Source organism: Xyrauchen texanus, chromosome 36, assembly GCF_025860055.1.
Source record: "Xyrauchen texanus isolate HMW12.3.18 chromosome 36, RBS_HiC_50CHRs, whole genome shotgun sequence".
Lineage (NCBI taxonomy): Eukaryota > Metazoa > Chordata > Actinopteri > Cypriniformes > Catostomidae > Xyrauchen > Xyrauchen texanus.
Genome location: NC_068311.1, coordinates 33,307,291 through 33,324,869, shown reverse-complemented (window position 1 = coordinate 33,324,869; position 17,579 = coordinate 33,307,291). Strand labels below are relative to the sequence as shown.

Sequence of the window (17,579 nt, the reverse complement as noted above, 5' to 3'; positions counted from 1 at the left end):
ACAGGCACTGGCTCGCCGACCGTGGCAGACATGGGCGATGGCTCGTTGGCCGTGGCGGGCATGGGCGCTGACTCTCTGGCCGTGGCAGGCATGGGCGTTGACTCGCTGGCCGTGCCAGGCTTCGAGACTGGGGCCGTGACAGGCTTCGGGACTGGGGCCGTGTCAGGCTTCGGGGCTAGGGCCGTGTCAGGCTTCGGGACTGGGGCCGTGTAAGGCTTCGGGACTGGGGCCGTGTCAGGCTTCGGGGCTGGGGCCGTGTCAGGCTTCGGGGCTAGGGCCGTGGTAGGCTTCGAGACGGGGGCCGTGGTAGGCTTCAAGACGGTGGCCGTGGTAGGCTTCAAGACGGGGGGCGTGGTAGGCTTCAAGACGGGGGCCGTGGTAGGCTTCAAGACGGGGGCCGTGGTCTGGAAAGCTGGTTCAGTTTCTGCCTCCCCCACAGTAAACGAGGAACCAGCGTACAGTAGGGCGAGGTCAATAAACTGAGCCAGGTTGAGAGAGCAGCGACCACCAGGCATGAATGATTAGGCTGGCTCATTCAGTCCAAATTGAAAAATGTCTTTCAGAGCCACCTCATCAAAATTCACCTGGTTGGCCAGGGCACAAAAATCAACCACATAAGCCTCCAAGGGTTGACTCCCCTGACGCAAAACCAAGAGTTGGGCTGCTGGGTCCATAATGTTAAGGGCACGGTTAAAAGTTCTACAACCGCTGCACTGCATAAACAACCCTTGGCAAGCGCCCGAAGAGCCATCAAACCTCTCAGGGGGTTGAAGGCTTACGGTGCTCAGAAATGCACTGGAGGCATAACGGGCTCAGGGGCAGACACAGGTGAAACAGGGTGACATAAATCAGACAAGGGACATACCTGCTGCCCCTGGGCCGCGAGCGCTTGGTCCTGCCTCCAAACTGTAGCTCCTCGCGCCGAATGTGACGTGCACCTCCGCTCTAGTGAGCTGCGCGAATCCTCAGTGCGGGGCATTGTGACTGTCTTCGGTAACGGTTGGTTATTTTGTAACCCGCACAAGAAGAGACAGTCACAATGTCGGTGTAAAAACTGCTTTATTAAAATAAAAGCAGGCAACAGTACAAAACAAGGGCAAGTCCAGAGAAGAATGGTCAGGGTGAGCGTTAGGTCAAAAGCCGGGGAATCAAGATATAAACAAGGGGGCAAATCCGGGAGAGAGTAGTCAAAGGGAGCGTGAGGTCGAAGCCGGGGAATCAATTTACAAGCAAGACAAGCGAGAGGTAAAGACAGGGGAACAAGGGGGGCTGGCAAGCTAAGAGGTGAACGAGAGGAGGTCAAAACTAGAGACTAGCGGGGGGCAAAGACACGGGAAACTAAATACAATAACCAACCCCCGTGAAACGGATGTGCTGTGGTATTTATAGGGGAAGGTGCAGGTGTAAACAATGAAAGGTGATGAGACGAGTGCAGGTGAAACTAATGTGCAGGAGTGCTGATGACATGAGTGCAGGTGGTCATAATGTTCTGGGGGATTGGAAACGCGTGAGAAACTCGAGGAAGGGAGATAACCTACGAGCATGTGAGCGAGTAGGAGCAAAGTGGGCGTGAGGGCTCGAGCGAGCAAAAAGAGCGTGAAAAGCTCGAGGGGGCGGAGCGAGGGAGTGAGGTCGAGGGAGTGAGTGTGTGTGCGACGAAGCGGGGATGGGGCAGAGGAGCGGGGTTCGTGACAGGTATTTTGAAGTAAAGTACTTTCAACCACATTACTGTAAACAAGATTACTATATTAACACCATATTACTGCAGTAATACCATGGATAATTGCATCAGCTCTACTGTATCTGTTCTGCAACAACAACAAAACGAAATAAAGATTGCTACTGTAATATTACTACAGTAAAACTACCTTTATATTATGGAGATATGAAACAGACTACCACTATTGCCTCACTTGCAACACAGTTTGTCATAAATTTCGATGTTGCCAATAGACTATTGGGGTGCAAGCAGCCACTCTTTGTGGCAGGTGCTATTTACACCTGGGTGCAAATAGTCACTCCAAAAAAGAATCAATGTTATCAAGCTTTGGGGCATATTATTATCATCAGTACCATATATTAACTAATAATAAAATACTTGACAGATATTGAATAACAAAGCACACTGCAATGCGGGTTATTACATGTAGTGTAAAACTCAAACACACGTATTTAGTTAAAGACTGTACAAATAATGCGGTCGCAATACTTACAGCCTATTTCATGTAATGGAAAATTGTGATTCTTATTCTTATAATATTTAATTTGATGCTTCCATGAAGAATAATTCTGTTCACTTTTCCTTTCATTATTATTGGCAGGAGAATATAACATATGGCACAATGATATACATCCATTCATTCACATTTGATTATAGTGTTTATAAATAGAAAATATGGGCTAGACCAGGGTTTCTCAACCACTGGGTAATGATTCACATCATTGTCTACTGGGTTGCAAGATTTTTCTGTCATGCGTACAAAATACCTATTAGAAGGATAGAACTGTACATTAGCAATGATTGGGACAGCAGTGACCTCTGTCGTCGAATCGTGTTAATATCTCTAGGTTTACGTAAACAACCATAAGAGGGGCTGCATTTCTCTGACATTAATTGGAAATTGTGCATACGGTGGGTACGGGAATGTCCGAAAAGTCTCACATCTGAAAACTTCAGCCAGCAGCATCAAAGCTACAAATATTGGGTTACAGATATCAGGCTGCTATATTTTAAGCATATAAATATAACTAGACTAATTAAGTATATATTACAGTTTTTCTCAATTGCTAAAACACTAAAATCCATTAGCTGAACAAAGTTCTCAGTTGCCTGAACTCATTTAGCTAATTGTGGAGTCTGTTGTCAATACCGTAAACAATTTCACATGGTAAAACACAATTTGCAGATCTCACTTAGACTTTTCAGCAAAACTCTGAACACATTCTCATTCTCAAAACACATTCTGCACTCTAATGCACATGTCATCCATACTGGTAAACACAAGTGGCAACAATCAAATACAAATAGAGAACACATGTCATTTGATTGAACACAACCACTCAAAACTGATTCAACCTGTTTCAAATGATGTGACACAACCAATATAAGCCAGTTCAGAGAGCAAACAGGTTGTTGAAGGTGGGAAGGAGAAAGTCTGAGAATGGATAGAAGAAACAATGTGAGAGGAAGAGGACGAGTGTGTATGCGAGGTGGGCGACGAGGAGGAGGACGGCAAGAAAGAGGAAGAGGAGGAGGGCAAGAAAGAGGAAGAGGAAGAGGAGGAGGAGGGCAAGAAAGAGGAAGAGGAGGAGGGCAAGAAAGAGGAAGAGGAGGAGGGCAAGAAAGAGGAAGAGGAGAAGGAGGAGGAGGACAAAGAGTGGAAATATCTGATGAAATTCGAGCAACAGTCATAGACCATGTTCTTGTCCATGGACTGACAATGAGGGAAGCAGGACTTAGAGTGCAACCCAATTTGAGCCGATTTTCTGTGTCAACCATAGTAAGGACATTCAGAGAAGAGAACAGGTACAGTATACTACTGTATTTTTGTAATAGCAAATTTACTGTTCTACACTATATGCAACTGTTTCAATAGACATTTGCAAACTACATTACTGTATGTATAGTACTGCATGCATTTTTTTGTAACTGCACATCTACTTTTTTTTAGAATTGCAAGGCTGCCACATGCAGGTGGAAGTACAGCTATATTCACTCCTGAGCAATAGGCTGTTATAGTGGGCATGGTCCTTCAAGATAATTTAATACGACTCAGAGAAATCCAGGAACGATTGATACAAGACAACACACACTTCCAGGGAATCGACAGTGTGAGCATTTCCACAATTGACCGTGTCCTCCATCGTAACAGGATGCGAATGAAACAAGTATACAGAGTACCTTTTGAGCGCAACTCACCAAGGGTGAAAGAACTGCGAGCTCAGTATGTGCAAGTAAGTGGACATTCAGAAACATTTACTGTAATCCAGATTGTCTACAGTACTAACACATACTATGTGAATGACATTACTCTTCAGTATATACAATGTATGTGAATTAGAAGTGCATACAGTAGGCCTAATTGTACTCTACAGTATATCACTGTCTCTGTACGACTTACACAATTCTAAATACAGTATATTGTATTTCTACACAGACAATATTTGAGTTGGAATCCTTGGACAGACCCCATGAGTTCATCTTTGTCGATGAAGCTGGCTTCAATCTAACAAAGAGGAGAATGAGAGGCCGAAACATGATTGGACAGCAGGCCATTGTTGAAGTCCCTGGTCAACAAGGTGGCAATGTCACAATCTGTGCTGCTATTAGCAACCATGCTGTTCTACATCACCATTTTACACTCGGGCCATATAACACCCAGCACCTTCTAAGATTTATGGCCAATCTAAGAGATATTTTATTTCAGCAGCAGGTTGAAGAGCAGCAGGGTCAAGAGCTAAATGAGAATCCCATTCCCACATATGTGATAGTGTGGGACAATGTCACTTTCCACCGAGCTGCTCAGGTAAGGGAATGGTTTAACATCAATGGGCAGTTTATGAACTTGTACCTCCCTCCATACTCGCCTTTCCTGAATCCGATTGAGGAGTTTTTCTCCTCTTGGAGATGGAAAGTTTATGATAGACAACCCTACACCAGAGTAAATCTGCTGCAAGCCATGGATTTAGCCTGTGGTGATATTGGTGAGGAATCATGTCAGGGCTGGATACGACACACAAGAGGCTTCTTCCCCTGTTGCCTCAGGAGGGACAATATTGCTTGTGATGTCGACGAAGTGCTCTGGCCTGACCCAGGCCAAAGACAAGAAGCACACTGATCACATGTTTACTCCTTTCATTTGTGTCCCTTGAGTATCGTATACTGTAGTACAGTGCACTGCTGTAGACTGTACAATGAAAAAATATGAAATTTGTTTTGAGATTAAAAATGTAGTTCTCCCTGAGAACTATATGTTTTGAACAATGTGTTTTAAATTTTTTGGTGTATTGTTTACTGACTGCTTGATAGTGTATAGCATTTTGATCACTTTGTTTATGATTTGAGAGCAGTGTTTGATTTTGAACACAGGTAAAACTGTTTTGAGGTGAAAGTTTCATTTTGCAAGAAGAGTCAGAGGTTTTGTAAATAGTGCTTGAAGATGAGGTTTTGTGTTTAATGTTTTCAGAAAATGGAGCAAGGTTTCAGAAATTGTGTTTTAGCAATTGAGAAAAACTGTAATTCATTCTGCAAATCACTAACCGTCCTGTGGGTCGCAGTGCGCAAAAGGTTGAGAAACCCTAGGCTTGACTATGGGCACATTCATAGAAAGCACAGGCTCAGAGTATTGACAGATTTTGGAAGTTACAGTTGTTTGAATATGCTGCATTGTGATGCTCACTCATATCTGTGTGTATGTATAAAAAAACTCTAAAAAATGATTCTCTCTAATGAAATGTGCATGGATTAAATGCAAACAAATAACCCTCAGATGTGTGCATCCTCGTGTATGCTGAATGATGCAGTAAAGTGCTTATCATGCATCTCCACTGCAATGTCCAACCAGCTTCTTCTTCTGCTTCTATTTTATGATGGTTGGCAAAACATGCTTAAAGTGTTAGTTCACCCATAATTTACTCACCCTCAAGCCATTATAATCACTGGCTTCCGGAAACGGCCGACTTCACGTTTTTATTAGCCTTTTGGAACCGTATGGATTACTTTTTTGATGGATGGATGCAATTTTTTGGGCTTCAAAATCTAAGGATAATTTTCATTTTTGGGTGAACTATGTCACAAGCTGAATGGTTGTGATGTTGAAAGAGTTTTAAACCGGTCAACTCTAGCCTGTTGAAATGTTATGATTATAGCAGTTTAGAGCCGCCAATGATTAATTCACGCGTTAATTGCTGAAGTAGAAAGCCTGTTCTGGTTGACCATTACCTGGATATTTCGTTTTTTTATATTTACTGTACATTCAGACTTTGATTATAGCAATTGCATTCAGAAGTTTAACAATAACTACATTTTAATTTACTAATTTGTTGGTTATTCTGAAGATGCATCTTAGCATGAGTTGATTTTTTTCTTTATAGTGACTTACTGGCACAATTATGTAGCACACAGAAGATAGTTGAACCCAAATGCAGCGATATTTATTAACTGAACTTAAAAAAAAATTAGGAACAGAAGAAAACAATTGTAAATAGAACTGACAAAACTAGCATGCATGAAACAAAGTTTCTAGCAAAGGCTGATGAGACCTTGAGCTTGTAAATGAGACTAAACAATGAAGTGAGGAATAGAGTATATATAGTGTCCTGGTAATGAGATGCTTGAGAGCAGGTGTAACAAATGAGTGATGAGGCTCAGAAGACTGGGGAGTTAGGTTGTGTAACAGCAGAGGAAGGAGAGACTGATGGGGGTGTGGCATGACACTTACATTGTAGGAGTTCGTTCCTGGTCTTGGGTTCATCAGTGATCATTTCAGTGTATGTTACTATTTGAATAAAAAATACATATTTACTGTAATTACCACATTCTATGTTAATTTTACATTTATTTACACTAGATAAAGATTTATCTTTAAAATTAATCCATAAAAGTAAATTAATTTCTGTTAATTTACCTCTCTCAGATATCTTTTCCATGTGTTCTCCACAGAAATCCTCCAGTTGTTGTTTGAGTTGAGAGACAGATTTGATCACCTCATCAAAAGTCAGAAGAGAACTGACAGTGATGTTGGGTAAGACTTGAGATCCTGCAGAGAAAGACTGAAAACTCTACAGAAAAACAACAGAAAAGCTTCATCAGCTCCACTACAGTTACATTTATACTGTCATGATTAAATGAAATAGATCTGAGAAACACTTTGACCATATCTGTTCTGTATTTCAATGATTCTCTGATGTTCTCATGAGGCTTCAGTGTGATGAATAGTAATGATGAGATGTGTTACCTGCAAGAACTGGATGTGATCATGTGTGTGTGAAAGCTGCTCCAGCTCAGTGTCTCTCTTCCTCAGATCAGCAATCTCCTGCTCCAGTCGCTCCAAGAGTCCTTCAGCTCGACTCACTGCAGCCTTTTCCTGATCTCTGATCAGCTGTGTCACCTCAGAGCGTCTTCTCTCAATGGAGCGCATCAGTTCAGTAAAGATCCTCTCACTGTCCTCCACTGCTGTCTGTGCAGAGCGCTGTTACACACACATTACAATCAGCTCTTACTGACACCTCACACAACCTGTGACCCAACTGAGTCTCAAACTTCTCAAACTCACCTTGTGAGACTCCACAGCTCTTCTCAACTCCTCCATCTTTTTCTCGTTCTCCTGGATTCTCTGTTGGGATTTCTTCTGTGTCTCCTCCAAGTGACTCTGTTCATCAAACAAACATGCAGTTCAATCTTAGAACTATATGATACAAAATCCTTATTGTTGTATTGCGATTTTCAAAGTACTTATTGTTTCAAAGCAAAGCAGCTTTAGAGAAATTCTTTATAGATCATTATGTATGAATATAATGTTGTTTGTTTGTTTTGTTTTTATGTAACACCTCTAAGTAGGGTGACCACCTGTCCTGCATTTTGCGGGACAGTCTCGAAATTAGAAGCTTTGTCCCGCTTCCTGCAAGTCATAAGCAGTGTACTGCATTTCAATTTTGTCTGTATAATTTGTTTTCTTTATTATTATTTCGGCATCATTTTATTTCATCGTCCTTTAATTACAAAATCACTATAAAAAAAAAATGTAATAAGAAAACACTGAACATGCGAAGCGCAGCCTTTTTTTCTTGCTAGAGCGGGAAAACACCGTAAAAAAAAAACTGCAACAGAAAAATGGGTCTATCCGGAGCTCCAGAGAAGAAAACGTGTCTTTATTCGTATAATAAAGAATTGGAGAAAATATATACATGGTTAAAACCAGTTACAGGTGACCCTAAAAAAGGAGAGTGCAGGGTATGCCACAGAAGTTTCACGGACAGCTCTGAAGCATTTCAGTGCCCCAAACATGAACGCTCTGATATCTTTCGCTTTGAGCGTTCCTGTCACCAACGCGTTCGTGGAGAGGTTTTCACTGATGACCGCTGCGTGGACAGAGACAAGGAACTGAGCATCTGTGGACCTCATCAAAAGTGAACTCCTGGTGAAAGTGAACACCTACACCTGCCAGGAGTTCTACAGTCATAATGAATGAGAAGGCCCTACTCGAAGCAGCCAGATCAGACAAAAAAAATTTAATTCAAGATACACTAAATCTGGTAAGAACGCATTTAATCTTTCTAGTCTTTAATAATGGAATTGATGTGCTCATTTGGAAATGTGCTTTTTAACGATTAGATTATTATTTTCACTTCATTATATTTATATTGAGTAGGTCTGTGCTGTTAAAATGAGTTTGTATCGTAGACCTTATGCCAAACTGAGTGACGTTCACAGCGCTGTCATTAACATTTAACATCACTGCAAAAATACATCTAATATAAAATCAATATTTATTCACCTAGTACAATAAAAGTTAAGTTATCTCTCCCTCGTGTCCCGCATTGTCCCGCAAAATCAGGTCTGCTGACCTGCAACAGAGCAATAGCCAGGTGGTCATCCTAACTCTAAGAGTAGCTATATCAAAATTACTGCAAATCATATTTGATGTTTAGCAACATGGAAACTTGCAGTGATTTAATTGCATTCATGTATATGTAACTTAACGTGATAGAGATAGAATTTAACTTTGTGCTTACTTAGGGCACATGCAGTTTCAGTTCATACCTGTTTTTTAGTTCTCTCGACAGAAGCTGATACAGTGTCGTGGTTTTTGTGGTCATCAATGGTGCACAACATGCAGATACACTTCTGATCAGTACGACAAAACACCTCCAGAAGCTTATTGTGTTGACCGCAGATCATCTCCTGGAGTCGTCCGGTAGCATCCATCAGACTGTGTCTCTTATTTCGAAAGAAATTCTCATGTTGTTCAAGATGATCTTGACAGTAAGAGTTCAGACACTCCAGACAGGACTTGACAGCTTTGTGTTTTCTTCCAGTACAGACGTCACACTCCACATCTCCAGCTCCAGCGTAACAGTGAGGAGAAACAGCAGTTTGGAGTTTCGTCTTCTTCAGTTTCTCCACCATTTCAGCCACAATAGTACTTTTAAATAACACAGGTCTTGTGGTGAAGGTTTGTCTGCACTGAGGGCAGCTGTAGACTCCCTTCAGATCATCCTGATTCCAGCAGTCTGTAATACAGTTCATACAGTAACTGTGTCCACAGGGAATGGTCACTGGATACTTCAGGAGATCCAGACAGATAGAACAGCAGAACTGCTCATGAGCCCATGAAATACTGGCTTCTGCCATTTTACTGCATGTACTCTGAGACAGAGAGACACGTACAACAGCTCGACAACACTTTAGTTTCAGTTTCCATGAAATGAACAGTTGACACAGTTTCCTGGTTCTGTGTTTGAGAGGCGTGTGCAAAAATAGTTGATGGGGGCTGATGAGAGAAACTACAGATGATACAAAGACTGGAATAAATTAATGAATGAAGACATATATCTCTGTTTGAGTGATTTCCACCAGAAGAAGACAGACATGACTCTCACATGTCATTAATCATGTCATAGTAGTTGTTCAGTTCAGTTCAATACACACTGTGTGGAATTTCTGAATATGCGGTTGTCACTCCCTGAATTTGAATTAACTGTGTGTGTACAGAACAGGATTAGGCACTAAAAGGAGAACTGTCAACTGAATTTAGCTGCAGTGTTTATGTGGTCTTAGTTTGTCCTGGAAAACCTGTTTAAATGTGGCTAGACCAATCACAAAATCCCTTTTGATTGTTCAGTTTGTCAAGAACTCTCTGACTTGCAATTTATCAGAATGTGGTCACAGTGACCTGGTTGGACACACAACCTAGCCAATGGTGGAGTGAAATTTCTGGAAGAGAGTTGGAAAGGACTGTGGACCTCAACTGGTTACGGATCACTTTGTCACTTTGTCACACCAGCATTCAGACTTCACTGCTTCAAGAGTTGCGAGAGGTTTATGCTGAACAGATTTCAAATGTATTCATGCCTCATGCATAGAGAGCTGGAGATTCTGCACAATTTTAAAATGTAAAAACATAAAATTTTCAAGATGTTTTGAAACAGTGTTTACCATTGATGTTACATGACTACTTTTGCTCTGGTTGATTTTTTTCTTCCATGGTTTTAAGATTTGACAAAGCAAAAACTAGATATGAAAGTAAGGGTTTTTGAACACTCAACAGCCATTGGTGGAGAGTGTTTAATGCTGAGGACAAATTATATAATGATGAGTTATATGTAGAATGCTGACCATAACTACTGGTTCAGGATTAGTTTTCCCTCTCCCATCTAAAAGTTACTAGAGTGCAACGGTGCCGATTTCCTGATTTGAATTCAGTTTTTTAAATTCCCTGTCCATCACTTTGAGTTATATTCCCACCAGTGGTATAGTCATCGGAAAGCATACAACGTATGCCCACCTCTTCAGTCCCCACTACTAGTCAAATGTCCAATGCTTTCTTTATGTGAAAGAGACTTTTTAGAGAGACAGATATGTTGTAATATTTACTTGTAATATTTAAATAATTCCATACTTTATACAATAATTGAGTCTGCAATTTAAATAATTGATTATAGCTCATATGATGTTAGTTTAACTATATGATATATGATGTATTAAACTAATTCTGGAATGCTGCATATTTGAGTTTGAGTCCTGTGCGGAATCATCATTATAACCTTTCATTTACAAATGTTTTTATGCACAAACTGTATAAGCATACATCCCTCTATCCATCCATCTTCAACCACTTATCCGAAGTCGGGTCGCGGGGGCAGCTGCTCCAGCAGGGGGCCCCAAACTTCCCTATGTATAAGCATACATATTTTACATAAATAAGTATTGTTAAGTATTTAAAATCAATGTAAAATCAGTTTTACAATAATCTTATATATGAAGGTCTACATATTCAGTTAAGGTTCAGGTGTGTATTTCAGGATATTGCAGAATACTCAAAAAAATAAATGGCAAATACATGGACGACAGTAAAAATGTTCAGTGCATTGTGCTATTGAAGCTACTTTTGACTCAAGTCCTGCAGATGTCTTCAGTTTATAGGTGCTTCCTATTTCTTAAATTGTGTGCTGGACCACATATTCAACAAGCCTTAGAACTTGCAATACTGATTATCGATACTACAGAGCATCTGCAAGTTTAAAATACTCTAATCAGTTTAAAATGTATATTTTTTCCACGCATATATATATATATATATATATATATATATATATATATATATATATTAGGAGGAACACCCCAAAATTGTCCCCCCTCACCATTCTATACAGCACTGTGGCAGCAGTGGAGTCATTCAGGTTCCTGGGCACTACCATCTCACAGGACCTGGAGTGGGAGACCCACATTGACTCCATTGTGAAAAAGGCCCAGCAGAGGAAATTCCTTCGCCAGCTGAGGAAATTCAACCTGCCACAGGCGCTGCTGAAACAGTTCTACTCAGCAGTCATTGAATCTGTCCTCTGCACTTCAATAACTGTCTGGTTTAGTTCAGCTATGAATTCAGATATCAGAGGACTACAAAGGACAGTTCGGTCTGCTGAGAGGATTATTGGTTGCCCCCTACCCCCCCTTCAAGAACTCTACACTTCCAGAGTGAGGAAAAAGGCTGGTAAAATCACTCTGGACCCCACTCACCAAGCCCACTACCTTTTTGAACTGTTGCCTTCTGGCCGGCGCTTCAGAGCTCTGAGCACCAGAACCGTCAGACACAGGAACAGTTTTTTCCCTCAGGCCATCCATCTCATGAACAATTAAATTGCCCCATTGAGCAATAATTATGTGCAACACACAGTTTAAGTCTATTTATATTATCCAACATATCCACTTCTGCCATTACTTAGAACATTGCTCTGTACATAATATACTGTATTTTTGTTCTTTATATAACAGATTGCAATAGATTTGCACTACATGTGTGTATGTGGGTATTTATGAAGGGGAGTGTATGTATGTATATGTATAATTATTTATTTTGTATTCTTTTTTGTTTTTTGTTTTAATTACCTATGTCTTGCTGCTGTTTTTGGTATTGTTTGTATTGTTGTACACTGGAAGCTCCTGTCACCAAGACAAATTCCTTGTATGTGTAAGCATACTTGGCAATAAATTCTGATTCTGATATACACTCACCTAAAGGATTATTAGGAACAGCTGTTCAATTTCTCATTAATGCAATTATCTAATCAACCATTCACATGGCAGTTGCTTCAATGCATTTAGGGGTGTGGTCCTGGTCAAGACAATCTCCTGAACTCCAAACTGAATGTCAGAATGGGAATGAAAGGTGATTTAAGCAATTTTGAGCGTGGCATGTTGTTGGTGCCAGACGGGCCGGTCTGAGTATTTCACAATCTGCTCAGTTACTGGGATTTTCACGCACAACCATTTCTAGGGTTTACAAAGAATGGTGTGAAAAGGAAAAACATCCAGTATGCGGCAGTCCTGTGGGCTGAAAATGCCTTGTTGATGCTAGAGGTCAGAGGAGAATGGGCCGACTGATTCAAGCTGATAGAAGAGCAACTTTGACTGAAATAACCACTCGTTACAACCGAGGTATGCAGCAAAGCATTTGTGAAGCCACAACATGCACAACCTTGAGGCGGATGGGCTACAACAGCAGAAGACCCCACCGGGTACCACTCATCTCCACTACAAATAGGAAAAAGAGGCTACAATTTGCAAGAGCTCACCAAAATTGGACAGTTGAAGGCTGGAAAAATGTTGCCTGGTCTGATCAGTCTCGATTTCTGTTGAGACATTCAGATGGTAGAGTCAGAATTTGGCGTAAACAGAATGAGAACATGGATCCATCATGCCTTGTTACCACTGTGCAGGCTGGTGGTGGTGGTGTAATGGTGTGGGGGATGTTTTCTTGGCACACTTTAGGCCCCTTAGTGCCAATTGGGCATCGTTTAAATTCCACGGCCTACCTGAGCATTGTTTCTGACCATGTCCATCCCTTTATAGCCACCATGTACCCATCCTCTGATGGCTACTTCCAGCAGGATAATGCACCATGTCACAAAGCTCGAATAATTTCAAATTGGTTTCTTGAACATGACAATGAGTTCACTGTACTAAAATGGCCCCCACAGTCACCAGATCTCAACCCAACAGAGCATCTTTGGGATGTGGTGGAACGGGAGCTTCGTGCCCTGGATGTGCATCCCACAAATCTCCATCAACTGCAAGATGCTGTCCTATCAATATGGGCTAACATTTCTAAAGAATGCTTTCAGCACCTTGTTGAATCAATGCCACGTAGAATTAAGGCAGTTCTGAAGGGGAAAGGGGGTCAAACACAGTATTAGTATGGTGTTCCTAATAATCCTTTAGGTGAGTGTATATATACAGATTTTGCTCTTATGGAAAGAAAACGGTACTTTAATTCACCAAAGTGGCATTCAACTGATCAAAATGTATAGTCAGGACATTTATAATGTGAAAAATTGCTATTACAATTTGAAAAAAATGCTCATAACTTCAAAGGTTTCTCATCATAAAATCCTCCACGTGCAGCAATGACAGCTTTGCAGATCCTTGTTATTCTAGCTGTCAGTTTGTCCAGATACTCAGGTGACATTTAACCCCACACTTCCTCTAGCAGTTGCCATAAATGTGACTGTCTTGTCAGGCACTTCTCACACACATTACAGTCTAGATGATCCCACAAAAGCTCAATGGGTTTAAGATCCGTAACACTCTTTTCCAATTATCTGTTGGCTGTGTCTATTTTTCTTTGCCGACTCAAACCTTTTCTTTTTGATTTTCTTTATCAAAAGTGGCTTTTTCACCATTTGATATATCAAAAATCTGTTTACAAAAACAATTTAGCATCTACAATATCTTTACATAATGTTTTATAACTGTGGCGACAGTCTCATGAATCCCCTGGGATGAGTATTTAAAAGGTCAGAGAATGCAATATTCCAAAAATCCAAAATTGGCAACTTTCTGTTGGGCGGAGCTAATAAATATGATTATGAAAGTTGTCCGGCTTGATGAGAAATATATATGTACCAATTTTGGTGACTGTAGGTGAAAATGGGGGTGGGCACTACAGAGCTCCCCCTACACATTCATGTGTGAAATTTTGCCCAGCCCTAATGGCCAACAACTCTGCCAGGTGCCTCAAAAACACCCAAATATCAGAAGAAAGGAATAATAATAATGTGTTGCCATGGCAACACTATTTATGATATCAAATATTCTTCCACTTTACACATTTTCCAAACAACTACACAAGTGGAAGAGCATTACATCAAAATAGCATATTGTGTAGAGGCTCAGGATTTTGAGAAATCAACAAACTGAACAAATGCAACTTCAAAAGGGACACTTTTTTTAAGGGACAAGTATTTAATTAAAATTGGGCATAATTAAAAATATTTAATTATTTACATGACAAGTTGCTAATAGGTAAAGGAGCACAAATCATGTTAATTAAGAATATTGACATTGCTGATTGGCTTGTAAATGGTGTCTGTGGTACTATAATAGACATGGCCCTTAATTCAAACAACACAATTGTGAATGTAGTTTTTGTTCAGTTGGATGATGAAATAGTTGTGAATACCACTAGAAAGCGTGCACCACCACCTAGAAACATCATGAATTCCACTCCAATTACATTAGAAGAACAGCAAGGGTGGGTTGCGTAAGCAGTTCCCATTAAAGTAGGCACTGTACACAAAGTGTAAGGATTGACTGTCAATGAAGCAGGCATATCACTAAAAAAGATTTTTGCAACTGGACAGGCATCTGCTTCTTTAAATCGAGTCAAGACTTTAAGTGGGTTGATTATTCAAGATTTTGCTGATAAAGCAAGTTATAGCAAAAACAACATCCAAGGATTTATCAACACAATGCCACAGTTGAACTTTATAATATTTCATCATATAACACTTTTTCAATTTTCCAAATGAATGTTCACGGTTTACACTAAACTTTACGCTTCAATCCAATCTTATAATTATAGCTGATGAGCTGTAACAGAGACATGGCTGCCTGCAAACATATCAAGTGAATCCACTTACATTGAAGGCTCCCAGTTTCACAGTGCTCCTCGTTGTTTTGCTTAAGTAGAGAAAACCCTCAAAATCAATTTGACACCAAAAACATGGTGGTGTTGGCATATACTGTAGAACTAATATTGATTACAATATTTTGGACTTTCCCAATGTTAACATAGAATGCATAATATGTCAACTCAACAAACTTGATATAATCATAGTTGTTATTTATAGGCCACCACAATATCACTTATCTTTGTTTAAAAATATATTACCAAACTCTGCAATACATTAAACAATATGTCAGATAATAACTTTTAAATTGGTGAATTGAACCATGATGAATTGAAAACACACACAATGTCTACAGTACATTGATGGCAAACCTAGGCTATGTGTTGATTGTAGTGACACTAGGGGCCGCTCTTGAGAGCCCCAAAAGCCCTCAGGTCTTTGAGAAAAGGCCAATGAGAATTGGCAAGTGGAATTTGCTTGCCACTCCCCCGGATTCTGCACGAATTCAGCTTTCTCTCCTTCTGCACAATTAGTGCAGATTACGCCCCTGGGCACTTCGACAGCGCTCCTAAAAGATTAAGTATTTCTGCAAAGAGCATATTTTGGACCTGCGAGTTCTGAACCGGGCCTTACACAGACTCCCACTCACTCTCAAGAGTTGTTGTGTGCACACAGGGACCTGGTGCTCGACCACCTCAATCGTCTAAGACTTTGGGTCAATTGGGAAAAGAGCAAGCTCTTCTCGGTTCAGAGAATCTCTTTTCTCGGCATGGAGTTAAACTCAGTCTCAATGATAGCATGCCTCACAAGCGAGCGTGGACCGTCGGTGCTAAACTGCCTGAAGTCATTCAGGCGGAGGACAGCGGTTCCATTGAAACACTTTGAGAGGCTCCTGGAGCATATGGCAGCCTTGTCGGTGGTCACGCCGCTCGTTTTGATGCATATGAGACCCCTTCAGCACTGGCTTCAGACTCGAGTTCCAAGGTGGGCATGGCGCCATGGCACACATTGCAGGGTTATCACGCCGATCTACCACCACTTATTCAGCCCTTGGACAGACCTCATGTTTTTGCAGGCAGGAGTCCCCCTACAGCAGGTGTCCAGATGCATCGTGGTCATTACAGATGCCTCCAAATCAGGCTGGGGCACTGTGTGCGACGGCCATGCAGCCGCTGGCTCCTATGCAGGTCCACGGCTGTGTTGGCACATCAACTGCCTAGAGATGCTGGCTGTACTGCTCGCCCTACAGAGGCTATTGCCGTTGATCCGGGGAAAGCGTGTGTTGGTCCGATCTGACAACACAGTGACAGTAGCATATATAAATCACCAATGCACCGTACATTCTACTCGCATGTCGCAACTCGCCCGCCATTTCCTCCTCTGGAGTTAGTGGATGAGGTCGCTGAGGGCCACTCACACCCCGGGCAGATTCAATGCCACAGTGGAGACTCCACCCCTAGATGGTCCAGCTGATTTGGAGTCGATTCGGCAAAGCACAGGTAGACCTGTTCGCTTCCCGGGAATCCTCCCACTGGCTGCTCTGGTGTTCCCTGACAGGAGCCCCCCTCGGGACAGATGTGCTGGCACACAAATACACATTCCCCCCAGTGAGCCTACTTGCATAGACCCTGTGGAAGGTCAGGAGGACAAGGAATAAGTCACCCTCATGGCCCCATACTGGCCCACCCAGACTTAGCTCTCGGACCTCATGCTCCTCACGACAGCAACTCCCTGGCAAATTCCCCTGAGGAAGGACCTTCTTTCTCAGGGACAGGGCACCATCTGGCACCCATGCCAAGACCTCTGGAACCTCCGCGTCTGGTCCTTGGATGGGATGCAGATGACCTAAGTGGCCTACCACTGGCATGGTAGGTCTTGAAAGAGCCAACCTACTGATATGCTATTTAAACTTATTATTATTATTATTATTATTTTGCACCTGCTGTTACTCATGCAGCAGCTTGCTTGCAGCTGCCTCGGTAGTTCACGTATAGTAACATGGTTCAGCTGTTGTGCCATTTTGTAACTGCCATTTCCTGAAGGAGGGAACAATACGTTATTTCCCTCTTGCCACAATGCTGTACTAGTCGCTGAAATGGCAGAGAGGTGCCCCTCTATCATGGTGGCCAATGGACAGCTCACCATTCAGTGCGATATTTGGTAGGCAATGATTCTCCATCCTGGAGACGTACCCTGCCCAGTGTAGCTGTATCTTCATGAGCATGGCCTCAAGCTGATGATCCCTGCTTGTTTGAGGTCTTCAGTGTTAGTGACGAAGTCACTCCAGTGGATGTTTAGGATGGTGCAAATGCAGTGCTGATGGGAGCGTTCAATGAGGCAGAGGTGGCGGCAGTAGGTGACCCAGGATTCAGCACCTTATAGGATTGTGGTCAGTACGACAGCTCTGTAAACGCTGATATTTGTAACGCTCTTGAGACTTGCATTGTACC

The 17,579-nt window shown here is 41.7% G+C and overlaps 1 protein-coding gene across 4 annotated transcripts in view; it reads right to left on the bottom strand.

Annotated features, from left to right (window-relative positions):
- LOC127629997 (tripartite motif-containing protein 16-like) overlaps positions 1-17,579 on the bottom strand; it is a 327,862-nt gene that overhangs the window by 39,380 nt on the left and 270,903 nt on the right. For 2 of the 4 annotated variants that reach the window (XM_052107360.1, XM_052107363.1), the window contains exons 1-5: positions 8,762-9,393; positions 7,275-7,370; positions 6,957-7,190; positions 6,627-6,780; positions 6,441-6,497 (exon numbers count right to left, since the gene is read on the bottom strand). In XM_052107360.1, coding sequence (XP_051963320.1) covers positions 6,441-6,497; positions 6,627-6,780; positions 6,957-7,190; positions 7,275-7,370; positions 8,762-9,352 — 1,132 coding nt within the window. In that variant the 5' untranslated portion in view covers positions 9,353-9,393. Of the gene's footprint in view, positions 1-6,440; positions 6,498-6,626; positions 6,781-6,956; positions 7,191-7,274; positions 7,371-8,761; positions 9,394-17,579 lie in introns of those variants that run through there. The other 2 variants (XM_052107362.1, XM_052107361.1) reach the window with 2 other exon arrangements.